This window comes from Talaromyces atroroseus (assembly GCF_001907595.1).
Source record: "Talaromyces atroroseus strain IBT 11181 chromosome Unknown scaffold_4, whole genome shotgun sequence".
In the NCBI taxonomy this organism is placed as follows: Eukaryota; Fungi; Ascomycota; class Eurotiomycetes; order Eurotiales; family Trichocomaceae; genus Talaromyces; species Talaromyces atroroseus.
This window is the reverse complement of record NW_017971436.1, coordinates 122,232-146,243: the sequence shown is the minus strand read 5'-3', so window position 1 is coordinate 146,243 and position 24,012 is coordinate 122,232. Positions and strand designations below refer to the sequence as shown.

At 26.8% G+C, this 24,012-nt stretch overlaps 2 protein-coding genes across 2 annotated transcripts, besides 12 other annotated features; both read left to right on the top strand.

Moving 5' to 3' along the window:
- Window positions 1-384: part of a repeat region (Identified by RepeatMasker using a combination of RepBase library and repeat library created with RepeatScout) that runs on past the window's edge.
- A 548-nt stretch (window positions 385-932) lies between these two features.
- Window positions 933-1,685: a repeat region (Identified by RepeatMasker using a combination of RepBase library and repeat library created with RepeatScout).
- Window positions 1,686-2,170: a repeat region (Identified by RepeatMasker using a combination of RepBase library and repeat library created with RepeatScout).
- Window positions 2,169-5,780: a repeat region (Identified by RepeatMasker using a combination of RepBase library and repeat library created with RepeatScout).
- Window positions 5,759-7,205: a repeat region (Identified by RepeatMasker using a combination of RepBase library and repeat library created with RepeatScout).
- Window positions 7,206-10,615: a repeat region (Identified by RepeatMasker using a combination of RepBase library and repeat library created with RepeatScout).
- Window positions 10,616-12,500: a repeat region (Identified by RepeatMasker using a combination of RepBase library and repeat library created with RepeatScout).
- Window positions 12,501-16,623: a repeat region (Identified by RepeatMasker using a combination of RepBase library and repeat library created with RepeatScout).
- Window positions 16,623-17,189: a repeat region (Identified by RepeatMasker using a combination of RepBase library and repeat library created with RepeatScout).
- Window positions 17,190-17,240: a repeat region (Identified by RepeatMasker using a combination of RepBase library and repeat library created with RepeatScout).
- Window positions 17,241-17,616: 376 nt separating this feature from the next.
- Window positions 17,617-17,780: a repeat region (Identified by RepeatMasker using a combination of RepBase library and repeat library created with RepeatScout).
- A 2-nt stretch (window positions 17,781-17,782) lies between these two features.
- Window positions 17,783-18,033: a repeat region (Identified by RepeatMasker using a combination of RepBase library and repeat library created with RepeatScout).
- A 563-nt stretch (window positions 18,034-18,596) lies between these two features.
- UA08_03946 (hypothetical protein) lies at window positions 18,597-20,318 on the top strand (the record flags this gene model as incomplete). The annotated part of the gene is made up of 3 exons (XM_020266813.1): window positions 18,597-18,837; window positions 19,118-19,250; window positions 19,304-20,318. The coding sequence occupies 3 exons, from the start codon at window positions 18,597-18,599 to the stop codon at window positions 20,316-20,318; spliced, it is 1,389 nt and encodes a 462-aa protein (XP_020120684.1).
- Window positions 20,319-21,959: 1,641 nt separating this feature from the next.
- UA08_03945 (hypothetical protein) lies at window positions 21,960-23,415 on the top strand (the record flags this gene model as incomplete). The annotated part of the gene is made up of 2 exons (XM_020266802.1): window positions 21,960-22,256; window positions 22,309-23,415. 2 exons carry the CDS (start codon window positions 21,960-21,962, stop codon window positions 23,413-23,415), a joined length of 1,404 nt encoding a protein of 467 aa, XP_020120683.1.
- Between the last annotated feature and the right edge of the window lie 597 nt (window positions 23,416-24,012).

Genomic DNA, 24,012 nt, shown 5'->3' with positions numbered 1-24,012 from the left:
GAGAGAGAAGGTCTATCTTTTATAAAAAAATTTATAAATGCTATAAAAAAATAATAAACTTAATTATCTATGACTAGGATTATTTAAAATTAAAGAAAAAATTAAAAAAGTTAATTATAGACTTAAATTATTAGATTCTATAAGAATTTATCTAGTATTCTATATTTTATTATTAAAACTAGTATCTAAGAATATTAAAATATAAGATAAAATTATTATTAAAGAGAAAATCTATAAAGTTAAAAAAATATTAGTATATAAGCAGAGATATAATAGAAAGATAATATATTTTATTAAATAGAAAGATTATAATATTATAAAAAGAATATAGAAGTTTATTAAGAATTTTATCAGAGCTAAAAAAATTTTAGAAATATATTAATAAAGATATCTAGAGCTATAAAGGGAGTTTATTTAAAACTAATAAGTAACTCATTAAAATTCTTAGATATTATAGCCAGCACCTAAGACTCTAGTTAGGCTAGTTTAACCTTAGTATTAGCTGTAATAATATCCTTAGTAGAGAAAAGATTCTTAGAATCTAATATCTTTAATATCTTTTGATTATATTAATAAAAAGAAATATTATACTCATTATAAGATTTCTTGAGATAATAAAGACACTTTAGTTTTATAAATAAGGATTTTATTTGATCTTTTATATTTTAAATTTTAGATTTTATTTTTAACTGAAGACTTTCTAAATTATTTTATTCTTTTTAATTATAAAAATAATATTTATAAGAGCAATTATAATAGGTATATATAGTATACTTTAAATCTTTATTACTTATTATATAATTAAGATTATAAGAATAATAATGCTCATAGAGATATTTAATAATGAAACTACTCTTTTAAATCTTAGAAAATTGATAAATGCAATTTTTGCTCTGATTTTTCTTAAGACGTAATAAATTAGTTTTTAATATTAATTTGAGATATAATATAACAATAATATTAGAAATTATTTACTAAATAGAAAGTAAGATCATGCTAGGAATAAAGATAAATCTTTCTATTTATATCTTTGAGGATAAAGATCTTTAAAGAGGGGGAGTAATATTATAAAGTAATATATATAATACTAGAAGAAACTATCCTAGAAGAGGGATAGGATAATTTGGTATAAGCTTGTACTGGATTAATTATTAGTAATAGTATATAAGGGATTACTAATATATAAAGTATATAAGGGATTACTAATATATAAAGTATATAAAGTAATAATAGCGCATGCATTAATATTATATAAAGATATAAAAAATATATCCTTATCTTAGATAAGATAAGAATATATAGAATGCTTAGTGCTTATTAAAAGAGAATTATATACTTTCTATTATTTACTTTAAGAAGTATACAATATATAATATATAGAATAAAAAGAACTAGATATATAAAGATGCTTATTTATTATTATATATTTAGTTCTTCATAGCTTTTTAATCTAAATTACTTGATTATATACTAAGAGGGTCAGCAAGGTAAACCTACTTAAAGTATTATAATACTTTAAGGTGCTTCTTCTATCTTAATTATAATTAACTAATCTTTGTTACTGACAAGTTAGGATTATGTCTGACCTTATTGATAAGTTACCCTTGTGAACCTTTGTGTGGTTCATCCATCGTATCGTACCTCAACACAACCAGTGACAACTAGGGTGGATCCAGGCGCGTGACTGTCGGAAACTTCGGTTTGATTACCGTCGAGTATAGCTAGGATAGCTATTAATGGGCGAAGTTAATAGGCTTCTAAGGTTGAAAGGTCTCAGTAGATGAAAGAAATAAGAATAAAGCTATAAATATCTTAATCAATAAAAGATTATATATTTAAATTATCATAGTTAATTCAAAATAATAAAAAAAAACTAAATATAGAGTAAATAAGTATCCTTTTATAATTTTTTTTTATTATAATCTTTATAGAAATCCTCTGATTTCTCTAATCTATAGATTATAGCTATTATAGAAATTCTCTGATTTCTCTAATCTATAGATTATAGCTATTATAAAAATCCTCTAATTTCTCTGATGCTCTAACCCTAAAATTTTATAAATAATTCTTTATTTTAATATATATTAGTCCTATAATAACTAATCTAATTTATTAATTATAATATTCTGATTCTCTAATAATCCTCTCTTCTAAAAGCTAGCGTCTTAATGTCAGAGAGTCAGAAACGTCACAGCCAATGGATCAGGTTAGTCACTACAGGACTAATGCACATCGGAACAAAGGATTACCCATGAAGCCTTAGGGTTAGGGCAACAGAGCTAGCAGAGCCGTTATTATATTGACTATGTTAGTTAGAATAAAGCGAATAAAGTTATTGCTATATTAGCTATAGTGGAGGAAAGCTATATAAGGATATTTATTTATTATATATTTAATTTTCTTCTATTATTTTGAATTAATTATGATAACTTAAGTATATAATCTTTTATTAATTAAGATATTTATAGTCTTATTTTTATTTCTTTTATCTATTAAGATCTTTTAATCTTAGAATCTTATTAACTTCACTTATTAATAATTATTCTAGCTATACTTAATAGTAAGATAATTAAAGTTTTTAATAATTTAAGATCCTTAGTCAAAAAAAAAATCTTAAAAATAAATAATAATAATATTTTAAGTTTTAGTTCTAGTAATCTTAAATCTTAATTTATAAATTATTAATACTAATAATAAAAATATTATAATTATTAATAATAGAGATATAGTAGCACTATTATAATATATTAAAAAACTAATATAAGTTATAATTAATAATAAAGAAAGACTAAGCTAAATATTTTAAAAAATTAAGATTAGAATAGTAACTCTATTTAAAAAAGAATATAGAATTTTTAAGATATATCTTACTTAAATATAACTTTATTTTATATATAATAGTAAATAAATTATAAATAAGTCTAACAAAGTACTAGTAGTATTAAATTTTCTTAATAAAAAGGCTATAAAGTAGTTTACTTTATATATCACTAATTAGTATTATATATATAATAATAAAAAATAAAAAAACCCTAAAATAATTATAATATTTTTTAATTATTAGTATTATAAAGAAAAGCTTAATCAATTATAAAGAATTATTAATAAAAAAATTAAAGCTATTAATAAGATCTAATATATTAAATAATAAATCTTAGTTAGAGAATATATTTTAAAATTCTTATAGATATTAGAAAGACTTTTATAAAATAATTAAAAATTTAGAGACTAGTTTTATAAAGGACTAAAAAATAATATTAAAGATTAAATCTTAATAATAATATTATAATTAGAAACATTTTAAGTAATAATAGAAGTAGTATCCTAGATTGATTTAATTATATATATCTAATAAATAGAAAAGAGAGAGTTTAGAAAGAATAAAATAAATTTATATTAAAAATAAATTAAAAATAAGAATAAAGATATAATAATATAACTAAATATAATTTTATTTAGAGAAGAAAAGAATAAATTAAGAAAAAATAAAGCTTATTTTAATTATAGAAAATTAGATTATTTTATAAATTAATACTAAAAGCTAAGAAAAAACTAGAAACTAGTTACTTTAGATTTAAAAAAGTAAGTCATAATAATAATTTTATTAATTTTAATTGATAATAGTAAAGTTGATAGAACAGCTAATAATAAGATTAATTCTAATAAAAATTTAAAGTAATCAATTGAAGATAAAGAATAATAATTAAAATAAATAATAAATTATAAATAAATTCAAGTAGAATAAATACAATAAATTAAAGAGTAAAAAGTTCTAGAATAATTAAAGAAAATACTTAATAATTTAAGCAATAAAGATAAAAAATAAAAATAGAAAAGATTTAATCTTAAAAAAAATATTAAATAAGTAAGATAAGTTAGTATTAATATAAGAAAGAGACACTAACCTTATAATTTAGGAGAAGAGTTAATCAGCTAGATATTTCTTATATATTACCTCAAAAATATTAAAGACTCATCAAAAGAATGTAGTAAAGATATTAATTTAAAAGAAATTAACACAAAAGATTTTAATATAAAGAATATCTAAGTAAAATTTTTATTAAAAAAGTTACTTTATACTTAATCAATATTATAAGATAATAAATTAATAATAATAACTCATAAGAATCTATATTAAAAATTAAATAAAAACTCTATTAAGAAAGAACTAAATAAAATATAGAAAAATATTATTTAATCTTAAGAAAATAACCAGTATAGTTATATATTAGTAAATATAATTTACTAGAAGAAATCTTAACAGAAGTAGAAAGATTATATTAAAGAATATAAATATTATAAAGAATAGATATATTATATATACTAATAATATAGATAAATATATATACTTCTAATAAATATATATAAATATATATTATATAAGTAAGGACAACGCTTTTACAATAGAATAACTAGATATATAAAGAATTATTCTTATCATTACTATCTAGTATTAAAAGAAAATTTATATTAGAAAATATATTAGATAATATATTATAACTTATTATATAAAATATATTTTACAGAAAAAGAACAAAAAAAATAATTTCTAAGAATCTTAGAAGTAATTAAAGAATTAAGACTTAAATATCCACAAGAATAGATAGAATATTAATATATCTATTAAGAACCTACATACCTCTATTATAATAATATTATAATTACTGAATATAAAGCAGAAGGACTATATAAATAATATTATTATAATATTAAAGAATATTTTAAATATCAATAAAAATATTAAGAAAAGCACATAATTATAATAGAATTTATTATAATAACTATAAAATTAAAAGCAATTAGCCAAACAGTAGTAATACTAGCAAAAATTAATAAGAAAAATATAAGAATCTTATTAGATTCAGAAGCAATCTATAACTATATTAAAGAAAAATTTATAAAAGAAATAGGACTATCTATAATCTAGATTAATAAATAAATAATAATTATCTCTATTAGTAGAGAAATAATCTATTAAGACTATAAAAAATAAACATCAAATATTATTATAAAATCAAGATAATATATCATAATAATTACACTTAACATTATACTAGTATCAAGAGAGTACTATAACACTATATTCAAAATAGCATAGTTATAAACCTAAAATCTAATAATTAATTAAACTAAAAAAGTACTAATTATTAATAAAATGGTACTAAAGATATAAATAATCAAAAAGAATATTAAAGAAATTGCACAGCTACAAAAAAAATTAAGGAAAATCTTTAATATACTACCAAAAGCTAAAAGAACAGCACAGAAGATAAAAGAATAAAAATAAAAAATAATATTTACTAAAAAAATAAAATATATCAACAAAAGAAATAAAGTATAAAACATAGAAAAGCTATAAAACAATTAAAGAAATCTAAGTAATAAAAAAAAAAAGAATTAAAAGTAATAATATAAAAGAAATTAAGATAATCTAGTAAATATAAATAATTAATAAGATAAGAATCATCAAAAAGATATAGAAAATAAAACTAAAGTTAAAAAAACTATATAAAAAGAAACTTACAGAAGTATTAGCAAAATTATCTAAAAAATATCATAAATTTATTAAATTATTTATAAAAAAAAAATAGCAATTACTAATATATAATAAAGAATTCAAAGTATAAATTAAATTAAAAGAAGAATTTACACCATTATTAGTCAAGTAATATTATAAGTTAAAAGATAAATTAAAACTTAAAAATAAATTTACTAATAAGTTTTATAAAGTAATATACATATAACTAGAATACAAAAAAATATTAGAAGAATAATAATTAAGTTTAGCATATTATCTATAAATTAATAGATAAATAGAATGAATAAATTAGATACTTAAATAATATTTATAAAACTATATAAATTATTAGTAAGATAATTAGACAGAACTACTCCTAATAATATAATTAATATATAATATAAGCAAATAGTCTATAATAAAAATGACATCATTTATAATATATACTAAAAAAGAAATAAGAATACTAGGATAATTATACTATAATTAATTAGTAGTAGAAACTATAGAAGAAATAATTAATAATATAAAAATTATATATCTTTATTTATAATAAAAAATAGAATATAAAGAACAAATTAATATAAAAAAATATAATTATAAAAATTAGAAGAGATTTAATTTTAAAAAAAAAAAGAAGGTCTATCTCTCTTAAAAAAATCTATAAATATTATAAAAAAGTAATAAACTTAATCATTTATGACTAAGACTATTTAAAATTAAGAAAAAAATTAGAAAAGTTAATTATAAACTTAAATTACTAGATTTTATAAAAATTTATTTTATATTTTATATATTATTACTAAAATTAGCACTATAGAATATAAAAATATAAACTAATATTATTATTAAATAAGAAATCTATAAAATTAAAAAAATATTAGCAATTAAAATATTAGAAAACTATAAGAGATATTTAGTAAAATAAAAAAAGTATAATAAGTTAAAAAGTATTTAAGAAGTTATTAAGAATCTTATTAAAATAAAAAAAATAATTAAAAAGTTCTATTAATATCAAGATTTAAGAAAAGAAAATCTTAGGATAAAAGTATATCTAATAAAAATAATTTAAGATTAATAAGTAATATTTTAATATCTAAGAAAAATATAATAGCATTAAGATATTATTTATTTAAAAGAGTTAAAACAAGATCTTTAAGATCTTCCTTATTAAGAATATCTATAATATTTATATTATAATCTAATATTTTATTATTATACTCTTTAAAAAACTTTTATTATTTTTAAATATGATAAATTTTAATAAATAACTTTTATTATATTATTATATATTATTCTAACTAAAACTTAGTTAATTTAAGATTAAACTTTAATTTATCTTACTCTTTCTTAAGGAATAATTACTCTTTTAAGCTATAGAAATGCTTTTTATATTTATAACTATAATAGATATATAAAGTATAATTATAGCTTTTAGAATTTATAATATAAATTTTATTTTAAGATAAATAATATTTATATAAAGAATTAGAAGAAAGATTATTCTTTTAAATAAAATTAGTCTAAATAATATAATATATAAGATAATTAGAGATAGATATATTAATATATTTTAAATACTTATCTATAAAAAAAATAGAATTATACTAGAAATAAGAATAAATCTTTTTATTTATATCTTTAGAGATAAAAGTCTTAAAAAAAAAGAATAATGCTATAAAACTAATTGTGACGGGGGTTGCAAGAACGTAGCTGGGATTCGGCTTCGGCCTAGGAATAGATTCGAATATATATAACGTATATACATGTATGCTCAGCAGCTAATTGCTGCTTCACGAAGGCCTGAGGCCACCCGCGGTTATAAGGCGGTGTGTGCCAAGCCGCTAGTCCAATTAGCGGTGGGAAGCCGGGTGAGGTCATATGCCCATTGTACTTTAAAGCTATTCCTAACTCTATCTAAGATTCTGCCTTATAGCTATCCCTCTTTTTATAAGAGTGTATCCCTGAGCCTAAAACTTCACAGGCTTATAGGATTTAATATATAGAATTAGTAGTTTAAGTTTTATAATAAAATCCTTATTTTTAATAGAGAAATTGAAAGTAAATAATAAGCATTAGATAGAGGATTAAATATATAGGAAGTAATTAAGATTGGTATTAATAATAAGTATATATAAATCCTTATCTTCCTTATTCTAATTTCTTCTTCCTTTCTTTTCTCTTTTTTGGTCTTATCTTCTTCCTTAATAGTAAGTATTATCTTAATATCACACTTTTTTATTAAAATTTTATTGAATATAGATTTAGTGTATTTTATATTATTAATTTTTTATTTTTCTTATATTAATTTAATACTTAAAGTGATAGTAAGATGGTTTTAATTATTTTATAGTTAAGTATGGCAGTTAATTTAGAGTATTTAATTCTAATAATTTAAATCTGCTCTAGCTATCTTTTTTTTTAAGAGTAGCGTTCTAATACTTAAGAAAATATTAATATAATAGTAGTTTGTTGTTATTAATCTAGATTTATTTTTATATTTAGAGTATTTTGTAAAAATATTATTTATATAAATAAGTTAGCTATATAAGATAAGTTATAAAGTTAGGTAAATATTAATATGGTTACTAATAATATAAATAAATAGATAGTCTGAATCTTTATATACTCTTGAGGATTCTTTAATTGAGCCTTTTAGTGCAGTTCTTACTCTTAATGCTATGTCTGATAACTTCTAGCTTTCTATATCTCTAAAGGGCAAGGTGAGTAATAATATTCTATATATAGGATTTTAATATTAATAAGGTATAGAAATATGTAATTAAATCTCTATATAAGCTTTTATATTTAGCCTGCTTTCAATTATAAATCACTTTAAATTTTTATAACTATATTAAGTAGCAGTATATTTATTATAATATTATGATTTAATTATATATATATTATTAAATACTTAAGCGCAAGTATATTCTTATAAGTATATATTTATATTCTAGTTTAGGCATCTATATTATTAAATATCTCTTATTTTGTAATTAATACTAATAGTTTATAATATCCTAAGTTTCTATTAGACCACCTAAAGGCTTTAGCTAATAAGTTCTATTAAAATTTAATAGCAGAGGATTTCAGTAATTAATATTATATATTAGATAAAGCACTTAAAGCTTTAAATTATACATCTAGAAAATATATTATTAAGATAAACTTTAGTACTAAAATTAATAATAAAAGTATAGTCTTAACTTAGTTTAGTTTACTTAAAAAATATTTAATTATAGCAATTTATATTATCTTGTTAGAGAAGCTTCATTCTTGTTATTTTTGTTTCTAATTAATATATTTAGCTAGTGATCCTGTTAACTTTAATAAGGAAAGAGGATCTTTTTTATTTTCTCCTATTAAGCTTATTTATAAATAAACACCTATGCCTAGGCCTTTAGATTTTTAATCTTATAATTTATCTTCTCAGCTTTTATAATTAATTGGCCAAGCCTTTATTAATTATATAGTGTAAGTTCCCTTTAAATCTTATAACTAATAACCCTCACTAACAGTTTATAGTATAAAATAAGTCCTATATTTATCCTTAGCTATTATAAATTAAGCTTTTTTTTATCTCTTTCTTCTTTACTTCAAGTTATAAATAGTCTTATAATTTTAAAGGTAAGTTTTAAATATAGTATAATCACTAATATTCTTTTTAGATTCCTATATGTAGTCTTCTTTAAAATAGTTTATCCACTTAATAAAGTATATTTTATTCTTTTTAGAACCTTTTTTCATATAAATTTCTTCAATCTTATATTTTCTAATATTATTTATAATAAGATTATTAGATAGGGTTTCATTTCTAGCTATATCCTTGAATGGTTCTAGTAAGGAGATATAGAATACTAGGTGCAACTATCAATATCATAGAGATATTTTTAGCTTATATATATTTATTCCTTATATATCTAGTATTTAGAAGAGTTTAATAAACTTAAAATTAAACTTTAATTTCTTCCTACTTAGGGAATAGATGTTTGTGATTTATAATATTATTTTATTATTAATTTAAAACTATATTGCTATATATTTTTTATTAAAATATTTAGACTAATTCTCTAATACTTCCTCTAGTAGCTTTTAAAGTTCTTTATATTTAATCTATAATTAGATTATTTATTTAATTATTAGTATTTAATCCTTCTTTGTCCCTAAGATTTTCTTATTAAAATCTATATCTAGGAGGTCTTGATTAATATTAACATAAATATCCTTCTAAAAGCCTATTAGTGCTTTGATAGATAATATCTTAGTGATATTATATATACTATTATTATATATATATTGAGCTAGTGCTAACCATTATACCTAATTATTTTATAATAAATTAATATATAATTAAAAATAATATTCTAATATCTAATTTTATTATTCTATTTAGTTATTAGTTTAAAAGTAATAGACTATATTAATTCTCCTTTTTATATTAAGATGCTAATAGAGTATTTTCTAAAATATAGCTATAAATATTATTACTTAATCACTTATGATATTCTTAGATATAGTGAAGTATTTAACTACTAATTTATATATAGTCTCTGCTAGTTTTTTTACTAATATAATGATAGATATAGGTTTATATATAATATATTTTGTTAATAATTCTATAATGATTATAATAGTATTATATATTTTTCTTTTTTAATTTAAAGATAGAAGCTTTACTATAAAATCTAAGATAACTAATTCTTAAGATTTTATAGATTTCAGCAATAGCTTCATCAGTCTATATTCTTTATACTATAGTATATGATTATATTAGCACTTTATATATATTAAGTAATAGTATTGAACTACGTTATAAAGCCTTCACTAAAAATATTTTAATAATATTGTTTTGTATATCTTTTTGACACTAAAATAACCTCTTTGTAGGTTGTTATAATTAACTTGTAGGACTTCTTGCCTGAGTGTGTAATTATATGGTATATATACTATGTCTTTGAATCTAAGTAAGTTATTAGCTCTAATATACTAATAGAAACAATCTATCTTTGAATTTAGATCTATTATCTGTTTTTATATGTTCTTAGCTTATATATCTACTTACTAATAATAATAAATAATAGTGATAAGCTCTTTAGGTAACGTAACCGGTAAGCCACCCGGCCATGTAAGCGACCCGGCCACCTCTGCCCGGAAACGCGTTCTATATGAATTTCTAATCACAATTTTCAACCCAAAATAATAATTATATATAAAAAAACTAATTACTAGTACGATGAGGGCATTGAGGCCTTTTATGCCTGAGAATATTATATTTACTATACTTAAATTGGCGGTGTATGATTGTTTGTGAGGCTGGTAGCTTAGACTTAGCTGGAGTAGTAGTAATACTTTGAGATATTTTAATCTAACTTTGTATAAGTGCTTGAGCTTTCTTTCTAGTAATTTTTTACTTATATTCTATCTATTTTCTAGATTATCTGTGTTTTTGCTTCTCTTTTTTATATATAGTCTGTAAATTATAAACTTCTTTTTCTAGAAGTATAAGGCTATTTATGGTTATTTTATATGTTTTAGATATCTGATTAATTATCTTATTAATTGAACTTAATGGGCTTTTTGTATGCTGGCTTATATGCCTCTTTATTATACTTAATTGATGTTTAAATTGGTGTGAATTTTGAGGTGTTTATAAGTAGGATGATTGAGTATTACTTGATTAATTTAAGAGAGGTATAGGAGTCTTAAGCTAAATAGTAAACTGTTAATAGACTTGATTTGGATTATATAATATTAATTTAATAGCTATAAAGCTCTTTTAAATAGTCTTAGCTTTATATGTTATTGTATGGGCTTTTGGAAATGTAATAAAAAAATTAATTTTGTTGATATAATTGAATCTAAGTTTTATCTGCTGTTTAATAAGCTATCTATATTTTTATTTTATAACTATAAAATAGCTAACATTGAGAGGCTATAAGAGATGAGAGGAATATAAAGATATGTAGACTAGAATAATATTATTTTTAATATATATATAGTCAAATTTTGTAGTTAAATGACTTTTATAGTTATTAAGAATCAGCATTCAATATCTTCCTATTATATAGTTATTTGTAAGAGGAATAAAGTGATTTTGAAGCTAATCTATATTAATATTATTAATTATTCATCTATTGTTGCTAATATTAATTTTTTAATTATTTGGAAGAGTCTTAAATCAGCCTTTTTATATATATTTTATTACTTTAAAAATTATATATAAAGATAGAGCCTATCTAGTAGAATTAATTATCTTAATTAAAGTTATCTATTCTTGATTGCTAGATTGTAATAGCTTTAGATAAATATATTAATTACTTTTAGTAATAATCTTTGTAGTTGCATAGAGTCTTATAGCAAAGCTAGTCTTATTAAAGTTATAGATATTTTCTAATAAGATGCTATATTTTAATATAGCCTCTTATATATAGTTAAAATATTTTTAGATTATCTTTGGATCTTTATATTTAGCATGTTTATAGTTATATCTTTAAGAAAATTGTGATTTAAGCTTTGAGTAATGTTGAACTAGATTATAAATCTATTTTTCTCTAATCTATTGATTTCTATGTTGAGAAAGAAGATAGTTAATTATTTTTTATATTATAGATAATCAGGGAGATAATTCTTGTCTATTTAGATCTAATATTTATTTAATAAATGATTTCTCTTCAAACTGAGTGAATTTATGACTGTTAATATATTTTATATATTTATATTGTGTTCTCTTTAGTTGGTCTTAGAGAGTTATATGAGGGATAGTATAAATCTATATAGTTTTATAAATACTTTAAATATTCCTATTTTTTAAATTAAAAATAGCTAATTGAATCTTTCCTTCTAATTTAGCTGATTTTAAAGGATTTTTCTTGTGAATTGATAGCATATTGACGCGTTGAAGTTGTAAGATCGAAATAGAATGCATTTCTGGGCAGAGGTGGCCGGGTCGCTTACATGGCCGGGTGGCTTACCGGTTACGTTATATCTAAATAGGCTATCTTCATTGCAGTAATTATTATTACTTTAGATCTTGATACCAAGAGTTCTAGATCTCTTATAATATTGATAACTATTTCTTTTTGATTACTAGATATGTTTTAATATCTAGAGTTTAAATTATTATTAATTTAAAAAGTCTTCATTGCCTCTTCTAGATATGTGAGTTTTATATTATTAGAACTATATTTATATTTAGAGGGTTCTATTTTTATTAAGTAAAATTCTCAGCTTAGCTTTTTCTTTAATATTGATAGTAGGGTCTGTCAGTTACTTTTAACTTTAATATAGTCTGGCCTTTGACTTAGTATATCTATAGGATTTCTATATTCTAGTTAATGCTTAATATTAAAATTAAATACTATAAGCTTTTTAGCTTATCAAGCCTACTTTTAGTTTAGTTTCTTTGTGGTTATAAAATACTAAAGGTTATTATAATTTAAAAGAACAGTTATAGGTTTATTATTACCTTCTAGATAATGTTTCCAATATTTAAAGGCTTTAACAATGACTAATAGCTCTCTATTATATATTTTATAGTTAAGTTTAGTTAGGATTATCTTTTAAGAGTAAAATACTATTAAATACTATAATTTATTAGCTTTTAACTGACTTAGGATTGCTACTATAGTGAAATTTAATATATTGGTTTTTACTTTAAATAGGAGTTTTAATTTAAAATACTTAAGTATAAATACTTATATGAAGCATTTCTTAAAGATTTTAAAGATGTTTTGTATCTTTTTAGTAAAAATAAACTTTATATTAGCTTTTTATTCTACTTTTAATCTTTTTTATATTTATTTATGACCCTTAATCATATTTAATAATAATATGATAATTATGAAGTATCTTTTAATAAACCTATAATAGAAGTTAGCAAAGCCTAAAAATTGAGCTATATTTTATACATTCTTGGGTTTAGGTTATTTCTAAATAGTAATAATACATTTAAATTTTATTTAAATGCCTTTTATTCTAACTATAAAACCTAAAAAATATACTTTATTGACTTTAAAAGCATATTTTGATAATTTAGTATATAACTTATATTGCTGTAAGCAGTCTAATATCTTATAAATATTCTTTTTATGGGTGGCTTTATCCTTCAAATATATAATAATATTATTTAGATATACTATACAGCTCATATCTAGAAGGTCGCTTAGTGCTTAATTTATATATAATTAAAAGGTTGCCAGGGCATTTGTTAGCCTAAATAGTATAATAGTATATTTATAATATCTATATCAGATATAAAAAGCAGTTTTTCACTCATCTCTTTTCTTAATTTGGATATAATAATATATATTCTAGAGATCCAGCTATATGAATATTAATGCTCTAAAGAGCTGACTCAGGGTCTCTCTAATTAATAGTAAAAAATATCAGTTTTTAATTATAATAGTATTTATCTTTTAATAGTTAATATATAGCTATAGGCTACTGTTCTTCTTAGATATAAATAAAATAAATACTTCAGCAGGACTTTTTAATTTATAAATCTAGCCTTTAGCTAGATTCTCTACTAGGTATTTTTAAAGCACTTCTTATTCTTTTAGACTTAGCTAATAAATTAAATAATATAATAGCTCTTTATTAGGCTTTAAATTAATAGTATGATTATGAGTTATATATTTAAATAATACTGCTATCTATTCCTCTAAAAAAATATTAAGATATAATTTTAAGTATATTAATAATTCTAAAATATTAGTAGTTACTAGCTATAAAGGATTCTTAATCTCCTTCTTATCTAGATTAGCTTTTTTTATTATAACTTTTCTTAGGTCTATAATATAAGTAGTCTCTTTATCCTCTATAGCTTAATAGAGTTCTTAGACTATAATCTACTCTATATATAGTTCTAGCATATACTCTATAGATATATTACTTCTGTTTTTTATAGAATCCCACCACTATATGGCCTTATAACTTATATGATAGAATATAAGCTCAGCCTTCTATTCAATAGACTAGCAGTAATATTATTGTCTTATAATATAGTGGATATTAAGATTTATGGTTAAGTGCTATAATAATCCAAGTATAATATCATATTTTTTTATATTAACAATACTATAAGTCTGCTAAATGCTTTCTAGTCTATCTTCTAAATCAGAAGCAATAACATTTAGCAAAGTCTTTCTATACATTAGTATTAAATATCTATTAATTACCTTTATAATTATAGTTAGACCTATTAAAGAACACATATTCTTTTATATCTATTTTTAGTCTATGAAGTTATCTTTAACAGCTTTATTAATTAAGATAAGCGCTTTTATATAATCTTTTAAGGTTTATATATAGATATATATATTAATATATAATCCTTAATTTAATTGTATAGTGTGCAGCCCTAATACTATGATAATATATTAGACCTTATTAGAGAGTTATTTTAAATCTCTCTTAAATCTTTTATTAAAGTTCTTAGAGTAATAGTTCTCCTCTATATATCCTTTTTTACTATAATAAATATATATTAACAACTCCTAGGCCTTTAATCTGTCTCTAGAATCTTTAATTTTAGACTTTTTCTAGAAATAATAATTACTATAATAATTACTTCTTTAATTAGATTTATTACTTTAGTCTAAATTTTAATCTAAAGCTTTATTTTTTAAATCTAAATTTAGCTCTACAGTTTACTTCTAAATAACTTGAAGTTCCTCCTTTTATTCTAATATAGAATCTTCTATTTTTTAAAAATATACTATATAGTTATTATATTCTTTAGATTTATTATCCTATTATATAGCCTTAATATATATAAATTTTATGATTTAACCTTCAAGGTAATATTTCTAATTCTTATTTATATACATTTATTTTAAGAAGTGTTCTAGTCCTTAGATATAAATATTAAATTTAGATATAATTTAGTCTTTTCATTGCTATATTTATTAATATTATTTATTTATATCCTGGCACAATAGTTCTAAAATATGTATAATATCTACTAAGAAGGATTTAAAGTCTCTTTATATTATATAATTAATCTTTATCTTATCCTTTATAAGTGTATCCTATTAGTTAAATACTTTCTAGCTTAATTCTTTGATTATAATTAGTACTTTTCATTAGTTAATACCTTTAAAGTTATAATAATAATTATACTTTATAAAATAATATTTAAGTTAGAGCTTAAAAGATTTTAATTTTTTTATACTAGTACTATTATACTTCTTTTTAAGTACTAGCTTTGGTTATTTTAGAAAAATAACTTCTATAAATACTTATAGTCTTTTTTAACTTAATAGCTTTTTTTTAGTTATTATTTTAATATTAATTACCCCTTATTCTTTTCTTTTCTTCTTTAGATTAAGATGGTTTAAATCTTTTTATATATTAAAGCCCTATATTAGTAAGCTTATTAATAGTAAATATAATAATTATTATTTTAGCTTCTTAAGCTTTTAAAGTATAGTTTAAACTATAATTCTTTAGTACTATATCTCTGTGGCTTTAGCTACTCTAGCTTTAAATTTAATAAGTTTATTTATTATTATTACTAAAAGATCTTTCTTTAAATATTCTATTAATAGCTTTAATAGAATTATAGATATTAGAGTCTTATTCTAAGTTTTTATAATTACTAACTCTATAGCTATAGCCTTAGTATTTATTTTATTAGCTATTATTAAAGATATATTGGCCTTGCTTTCTCTTTTATTATCTAACTTTATCTTTATAATTCTTATTTCTTCTTTCTTTATTAGGATCTCTTTAATATCTAAAAGATATTTAACTAGAAGTGATAATTCCTTAGAGGCTTGTCCTTAGATATATAGAGAGATATATTTTAAAGCTATTCTAAATAATGATTACTAAATCCTTATAAAGTAAGTGATTAAACTATAATAGAGATTATAAGAATATAGCTAGGATTTAGCTTTAGCCTAGAAATAGATTTAAATATATATAATATATATATATATATACTCAGCAGCTAATTGCTGCTTCATAAAGGCCTGAGGCTACCTATAATTATAAGACAGTGTGTGCCAAGCCATTAGTCTAATTAATGGCAGGAAGCTAGGCGAGGTCATGTGCCCGCTGTACTTTGAAGCTATTCCCAACTCCATCCAGGATTCCGCCTTACACTAATCTATATAATATTAGATAGAAACTAGTACTATTAAGAAAAGATATTTAATTAAAGTAGCTAATATTATAACTAGTTATTTATATATACTAATATATAAGACAGTCACTAAATATATAGATTTATAGCTAATATAAAAAAATATATAACTAATATATACTAGAGTATATATTATAAGATATAAGAAAAATATATATAGTATTAAACAAGACTATTAGATATATAATTAAATATATACTCTAAAGTATAAAATAAATATAAAAGATTTTAATTATATAAATATATTTATTTTTATATTTAGTTCTTACTTAGTATAGCTCTTTAATCTAAGTTACTTAATTATATACTAAGAGGGTCAGCAAGATAAATCTATTTAAAATATTATAATACTTTAAAGTGCTTCTTCTATCTTAAGTTGTAATCAACTAAATCTTTATTACTAATAAGTCTGAACTATATTTAATCTTATTAATAAGTTACCCTTATGAATCTTTGTGTGATTCATTCATCATATCATACCTCGACACAACCAGTGACAACTAGGGTGGATCCAGGCGCGTGACAATTGGCTGTGACGTTCTCAATTCTCTGACATAGAGAATAATAATAATTCTTCCATTTTAGAGACCGTTTTTCAGTCATAGACTATGCACGGTCTGCTCTAGCCTGAGTAGGCAAGAGACTAACTATATATAGTAAAATACATGTAAATAGGGAATGTCAATACAGTAGTTCAATGTAAGGCCCCCCTCCAAGGTTAGTTAAAAATAGGGAATAAAAATAGTGAGAGTACAATTTAGGTGTAATATAATAAGAAATATGAATAATGAGCGAATAGATAGAATATTTTTATATATATATATATTATTCTTCTTCTCTTAATAGCCACTTTCTAGTTGAAATCTTTGTTTCTTTTAAATATTCTATTAAAAATGGAATCCCATTTTTAGAATATAAAAAAAATAAATTCCTTTTTTCTTTAGGTCTGACATAGAGAAGTAATAAAACACTTATAAAAAGATTATTATAAATTAGTATAAAATAATAAAAGAATTAATAAAAGAATAAGACTTTTTATAATATTAATTTATTAAATTAAATCTTAAAGAACTCTTCTCTATTATTAAAAATAATAGTAAAAAGACTATTAAATTTCCTTTTATATTTTTAGGTATATATTTAAGTATATATCTAATAATTATTCTTTATCTTATATATAATCTTTCTATACTTCTTAGTGTCTTTCTGAGTGTATATGGTTATATGTATCTTTATATAAGCTATAAGCCTATCCTTCTGTGTGTTAAGTATATGGTAATGACTAGTTGTAGTTTTAGCTGCTATAACATAACGCCTTCCCTGAATAGTACTAGTCTGAGCTAGTGTCATGCAAGTTGGTTTCGTAACATTGCCTCCATCCTCTAGCATCGCGGCTTAGTACATCTTCTAGCGCTAAATATTCACCTAATCAGCATGAGTGACAGGGATCGCAGCTGACGCTCCACCCGGCCCAAGTGAGCTCCGATACCCAGCTGAAAAGACACTGATGCTGGGGCTTACTGTGGAAGTACATCCTGTTTGTGTGCTGTAGGAATGTCTGATATTGTAGCAATTGAAGCTAATGACGAGGATTCATTAAGGCGCCATGTACAGGACCTGAAGTATCTCAGACCCTCTGGGCGAGAAAATTCGTTAGCGCGCCGTAGTGCAGTCCAGTGCAGTCTAGTGCACTCCTAAGCCAATAGGACTGCAGCGGGTTGGCCCGCAGGGAAAAACCAATCAGATTCGCTGCAAGATTCAAGGAGAGGCTAAGGCGTCCGGATGGTAAATAATGGGTGCCGTAGGTTGGGAAAGATTGCTAACCGTTCCTACTTCTGTTCTTACCCCTCTGGTGCCCTCCGCTATAGGCAAATATTCTTTCAATCTCCGAGAAACACTTTATCTATGACATTGACGCCAACGCCGTCAAATATGCCCGCGATATCTGAACACACATCCCTACTACCGTCCGAGCATGATGAGACAGAACCTACCTCTACGGTTAGGGAATCACACGCTCACCTCAGGAAAGTGGCAGATTCCTTCCCTCGCTCTGTCTGGCACATCGCGACCATTGAGTTATGCGAAAGATTTGCTTATTTTGGTATTGTCGGACCAATGCAAAACTACATGCAGAATGCGATGGACGACCCTCTGCACCCTGGCGGACTTGGTGGGTGCTGTTTCTATGGTTGCTAGCGATCAACTAACGTCGGCAGGACTTGGACAAGCTCATGCAACGATTATTAGTCAAGGTTTTATGCTTTGGTGTTTCTTTACCCCAGTCATCGGCGCTGTAGTTGCAGACCAATACCTCGGACGAGTGAAGACGATATTGTTCTCTTCAGTGATCTACAGCTGTGGACTGATAGTTTTGTGTCTATCCTCGCTATCGCTAGCCTATGACATTACTTGGTCGAGACTAGCACTGCTATTTGCCTTGACCTTGATAGGCATCGGTACTGGCGGTATCAAGACGAATGTAAGCTCGCTTATTGCAGAGCAGTATACTGGTCCAAGAGAAACCATTCGAATAACCAAGTTTGGAGAAAAGGTGGTTGTAGACAGAGACCATACTATAAAAAGGTTCGTTTCATGAAAGTGTGTGCTTAAGCCCCCCGAAGCTGAAACCGCAATAGCATTTTCTCCATGTTTTTCATATTCATCAACGTTGGGACTCTTGCTGCTGCTGCCTGCACGACTATCGAGCAAAGATACGGCTTCACCCTAGCATTTGCTCTACCCACCGTGATTTTCATCACCGGATTTACCGTCCTACTAAGAAGCAAAGACGGATACATTAGTCGTGCACCAGAGAGTTCTATTATCCTCCACGCATACCGAGCTTTCTGGATAGCCATTAGACATAGGGGAAACCTCGACTATGCACGTCCAAGTACTGAGGAGTCAGCTCAGCGAATTCCGTGGGACAACGCGTTTGTAGACGATCTGAAACAAATTTCATCGGCGTGTAAGGTATTCCTTCTGTACCCTTTGTATTGGGCCGCCTGTACGCAATTTGTGACGAACTTTGTCTCCCAAGCCGGTACCATGGAGGCTCACGGGATCCCAAACGACATACTTGTTTTTCTCGACCCGGTTACAGCGACTGTCCTCTTGCCTTTCCTTGACCGGGTTGTTTTCCCTTACTTTGAACGGATTAGAAAACCGATTGGCTATGTTCATCGAATGACGGCAGGGTTTTTGTTCTGTGGCGTTGCCATGCTATACGCTGCATTTGTCCAACGGAAGATATATGCGGCACCTCCATGCTATGACCACCCAAGAGCAAGGGACTGTATGGGCGGAGCTATACCTAACGCAGTCTCTATATACCTTCAGGTCCCGGCCTACGTGTTAATTGCCACTTCACAAATACTTGCAACGGTCGCGGGTATTGAATACGCATATACTAAGGCGCCGGCCTCGATGAAATCTCTGGTCATGGCTGTTTATTTGACTACTACTTCTGTGGGAGCCCTCCTCGCCATGGCAGTCTCACCATTAACGGTGGATCCGAAACTGGTCTGGATGTACATTACTTTGAGTTTGGGACCCCTCATAGCTGGTGTTACAGTATGGTTTGTTCCCTTCGCGGGCCCTGATGGTGAAAGAGCGACCACTATGGATCCTGGTGTTGAAAGTCTGCAGTGATGTTCCATTTGGCAGGAGTACTATGTCAATTGATTTGCGAGTCTTACAAGCAATCATGTTGAAAACCTGCCTTTATTTTTAGCTTCCTCCGAACAACAAGAACAAAGTAATAGATCTATGAACAAATGCTTGCTTGACCCAAAGAAGGGTCCTTCCACTTGTCAATAACTCTAAACATGGCTTTAAGATCACTGACGTTAACTTTCCTGGAAGGTCATCAGATGAGGGGAATACAGCCAATTCTCTGCAAAACAGGACGTTTTTCGGCTCTTTTGGAACAGTTGGAATACGTCTGTTACGCTTCAAAATATTGAATCTGGCTTTAGAAATACTGGTTTATGCCCATTCAATCCGGAGATCGTTTTGCAACGTTTTACGAAGAAACCAGAAAACCACAAAGCAGGCCGTCTTCTAGTGAATCCTCAGCTTCAATACTTCAAGTAGAAGATTGGAGACGTATTCGATCGCTTCTAAAGGAAGTATTTGTTGATTTTTATGATCAAAAGGCTCAGAAGCTCAACGGTACGATGACGTCTCTTGCTACTGAGAATAACCTGCTTAAAATGCGTTGCGCTTAAGGGCTGAGAAAGCTGAAACTCCGTCAAAAGATCGAGAAATCCGTCAAAATGAGGCAGCGGAAAGCAACGCCTCAAGGCTGAGAAAAATCTTGCACGTCGCCTTGATTTACAGCTTCCTACGAAGCAAAATCGGCAGGCGGTGAAGTCCTGTACATTATCACCTCCGTTAGGTCGTTCACCAATGCGCTATAATTAGCTTCTTTTCGACTGATACCCCTTTCAAGGCTCCTGCCCTAGAGCCCAAGGCCATTATTGCCCGAGGAGTAAGCTCAACCCAAACACACCCTCTACTATCAAGGGATCTGCAAGTGACGACCTCTATCGAGTTTTAGGAAGAGCTGGGAAGTGTATGAGGCTATTTCTTTCTTCGATCTTTTCTACCGAAGTTACCTAGGTAAAGTTAAATTGACATCAGTGATATAAGTATAGGACACTATAACAGCTTAACTAACAAAAGCATATTTTTATAAAAAGTGTATATAATAATACAACTATCCTTAATAAACGCAGTAGTATGATTGTTCGCCTCAACGAGATGCCTGCATATTCACTCGCCGATACGTCGCTAGCTAGTGCCGGTAGGCAGAAAGGAACGGCGGGCGCGAAGGAACGGCTGGCGCGAAGGAACGGGGGGCGCGGAGGGGAACAGTAGCTATCATTTGGTCATAAAACATTCCCACCTAAGGCTATCGATGTTCTCAAACTCAGAAAATGTGCGAAAGCTACGGCGCGAGTACGACACATCTGATGAGCTCTCTCCCCTTTGGCGTTGCGTCTCTGGAGCATTTCAATCCACATTACGACTCTTGCTGTATCTTGTTGCTATTCTCAAACCTTCGTCCTTGCAAACATTCACCCAGATAGATTGTTGAGACCCTTTGCAAACCGCGGAGCTGTAATAAGCTTTGCTACTATATTTCGAGTAGTGTCTGATTGATTCGATATTCATCGAGATAGCAGAGATTGCCATGAGAACTCCGCTCGCTAATATACGGTAAATCCCATAGCATCATCTTTCAGACAGCACCTGATACATGCTAATATGAGCTTTCAGTGATAAACCATGAAAATGCCTGGAGATATTCCGGATCCCGAAAAGTACGATATTTCTCTCATAACGGGATTCTTGCCCGCCGAATCGCCGCCAGACTCTCTTCCTAGTCCATATTACGCCAAGTGGAATTATGTCGCACAGAATATGCAGGAATTACTTACGACTAAGCGTTTGCGAGTGGTTGTAGAGAACCTGGAGGTCCTAGCCTGCGACCGCTTGGACACAATATCACAGATGAGAACTGCCTACTCCACCCTTGCTTTCATTTCTCATGCATATATATGGGGAGGTGAAACCTCAGCCGAGGTAAATTCCATGTGAACTGCAATGCGCTCAGTGAGTTTAACTCTTGAACCAGGTGGTTCCGCGTTCGATATCGATTCCTTTTCTGTCACTCTGCGAAAAGCTGGAGCTACCACCAGTTGCCACGTACGCGGCGGTGGTTTTGTGGAACTTCAAACCGATCTCTGCCGCAGAGCGACTTGACTGTCTCGAAAATCTCACAGCCCGTATGACTTTTACTGGCGCAATCGATGAAAGCTGGTTCTACATGGTATCTGTAGCATTTGAGGCACGCGGGGGGTTATTGATTGCTATTGTTATGGAGGCGATCCGGTCTATTTATTCCAAAGATGCATTATCTTTGGCAGTACACCTTCGACGACTTGGGGCTGCACTTGAAGGTTTGCCTGCATTACTTCAGCGCATGTATGAAAAGTGTGATCCACAATTCTACTATGATCAGGTTCGCCCTTTCCTCGCTGGAAGCAAAAATGTTTCAAAAGCAGGACTCCCCCGTGGGGTAGTATTTGACGATGGTACGGGAAGAATGCAGCCTGTCCAGTTTGCGGGCGGCTCGAACGCGCAATCGAGTTTAATCCAGTTCCTTGATATTGCTTTAGGTGTCAAACATCAGCCGGAAAGCAGTGGTACAAGAAGAGCAAACAACGAACATGCGTCTCCCTCAGACGTGAGAGGCTTGATAGCTCCCGAACAGGAACCTGTCCCATTGCAGCCGAAAGAAGAACCACAGTTTATTTTGGAAATGCGCCAGTATATGCCAGGGCCTCACCGTCGATTCTTAGATCGTCTGGACTGTGTCACCAATATACGGGATTTTATTAATGCAAACCCAGGAAATAATGACCTTTTTAGCTCTTACAGTGCGTGTCTTGCTGCGCTAGTAAGATTTCGGAATATTCACCTTCAAATGGTGGCCCGCTACATTGTCCTTCCCAGCCGGAAAATTGTGAACCAAGCAAGGCTTGTTTCAATTGCAACCTCACATCACAAAGCTGTTTCTTCAGAACATTGTCTCGATGACAAAATTTCAAGCCGGCTGAACGATATCGAAGCGAACGACGACCTGATAGGCACCGGCGGTACCAACCTTATGCCTTTTCTAAAACATGTTCGCGATGAGACTCAGCAACTCCTTGACCAAGGCAGTATAGACGTGCGTTAGCCAGTAGTCTCATGTCATAGTGTTATCATGTTTTCAGGCTATTTCCCTGTTCTGTATGTAAATTTAATGTCTCATGATCTTATTCCTCGTATTTCCCTTGTAGTGCTGGGTAATTCTACTATATATACCATGGCTACATCCCGGACAAGACTTCAAGTAGTGATCAAAGGAGGGGAGAAACTGCACTAGAAACACTTCAACGTGCCAGAAATTGCGCCCGGGATTGCGCCTTTGGGCATAAAATCCAATATATATTCTTTTACCCTTTCAAGTAAATCTTCTGCCAAAAGTCTTCACACCCCCCTACATCCATACTATCAAGTACCATGACAACTGAGTATGAGCCTACCTAAGTAGCATAGCCCTGGCCACATTATAGCGAGCTGACGTGACAAGTTTGAGTCACAACAGCGGCAAACCTCAGTTTACAGTATCCCTCTGTCATCAGCCATTGGCCCTGGCGAGAATTTTTTTTTATTTTGAATACGAAGACCAACCGCCGCGCGATGAAGATGATAATGCGACTATAGACGATGCTGAAAACGTCAACTGGGCGGGGCCATCGCGTCTCCAATCTTGTCATTGGTCGATATGAGA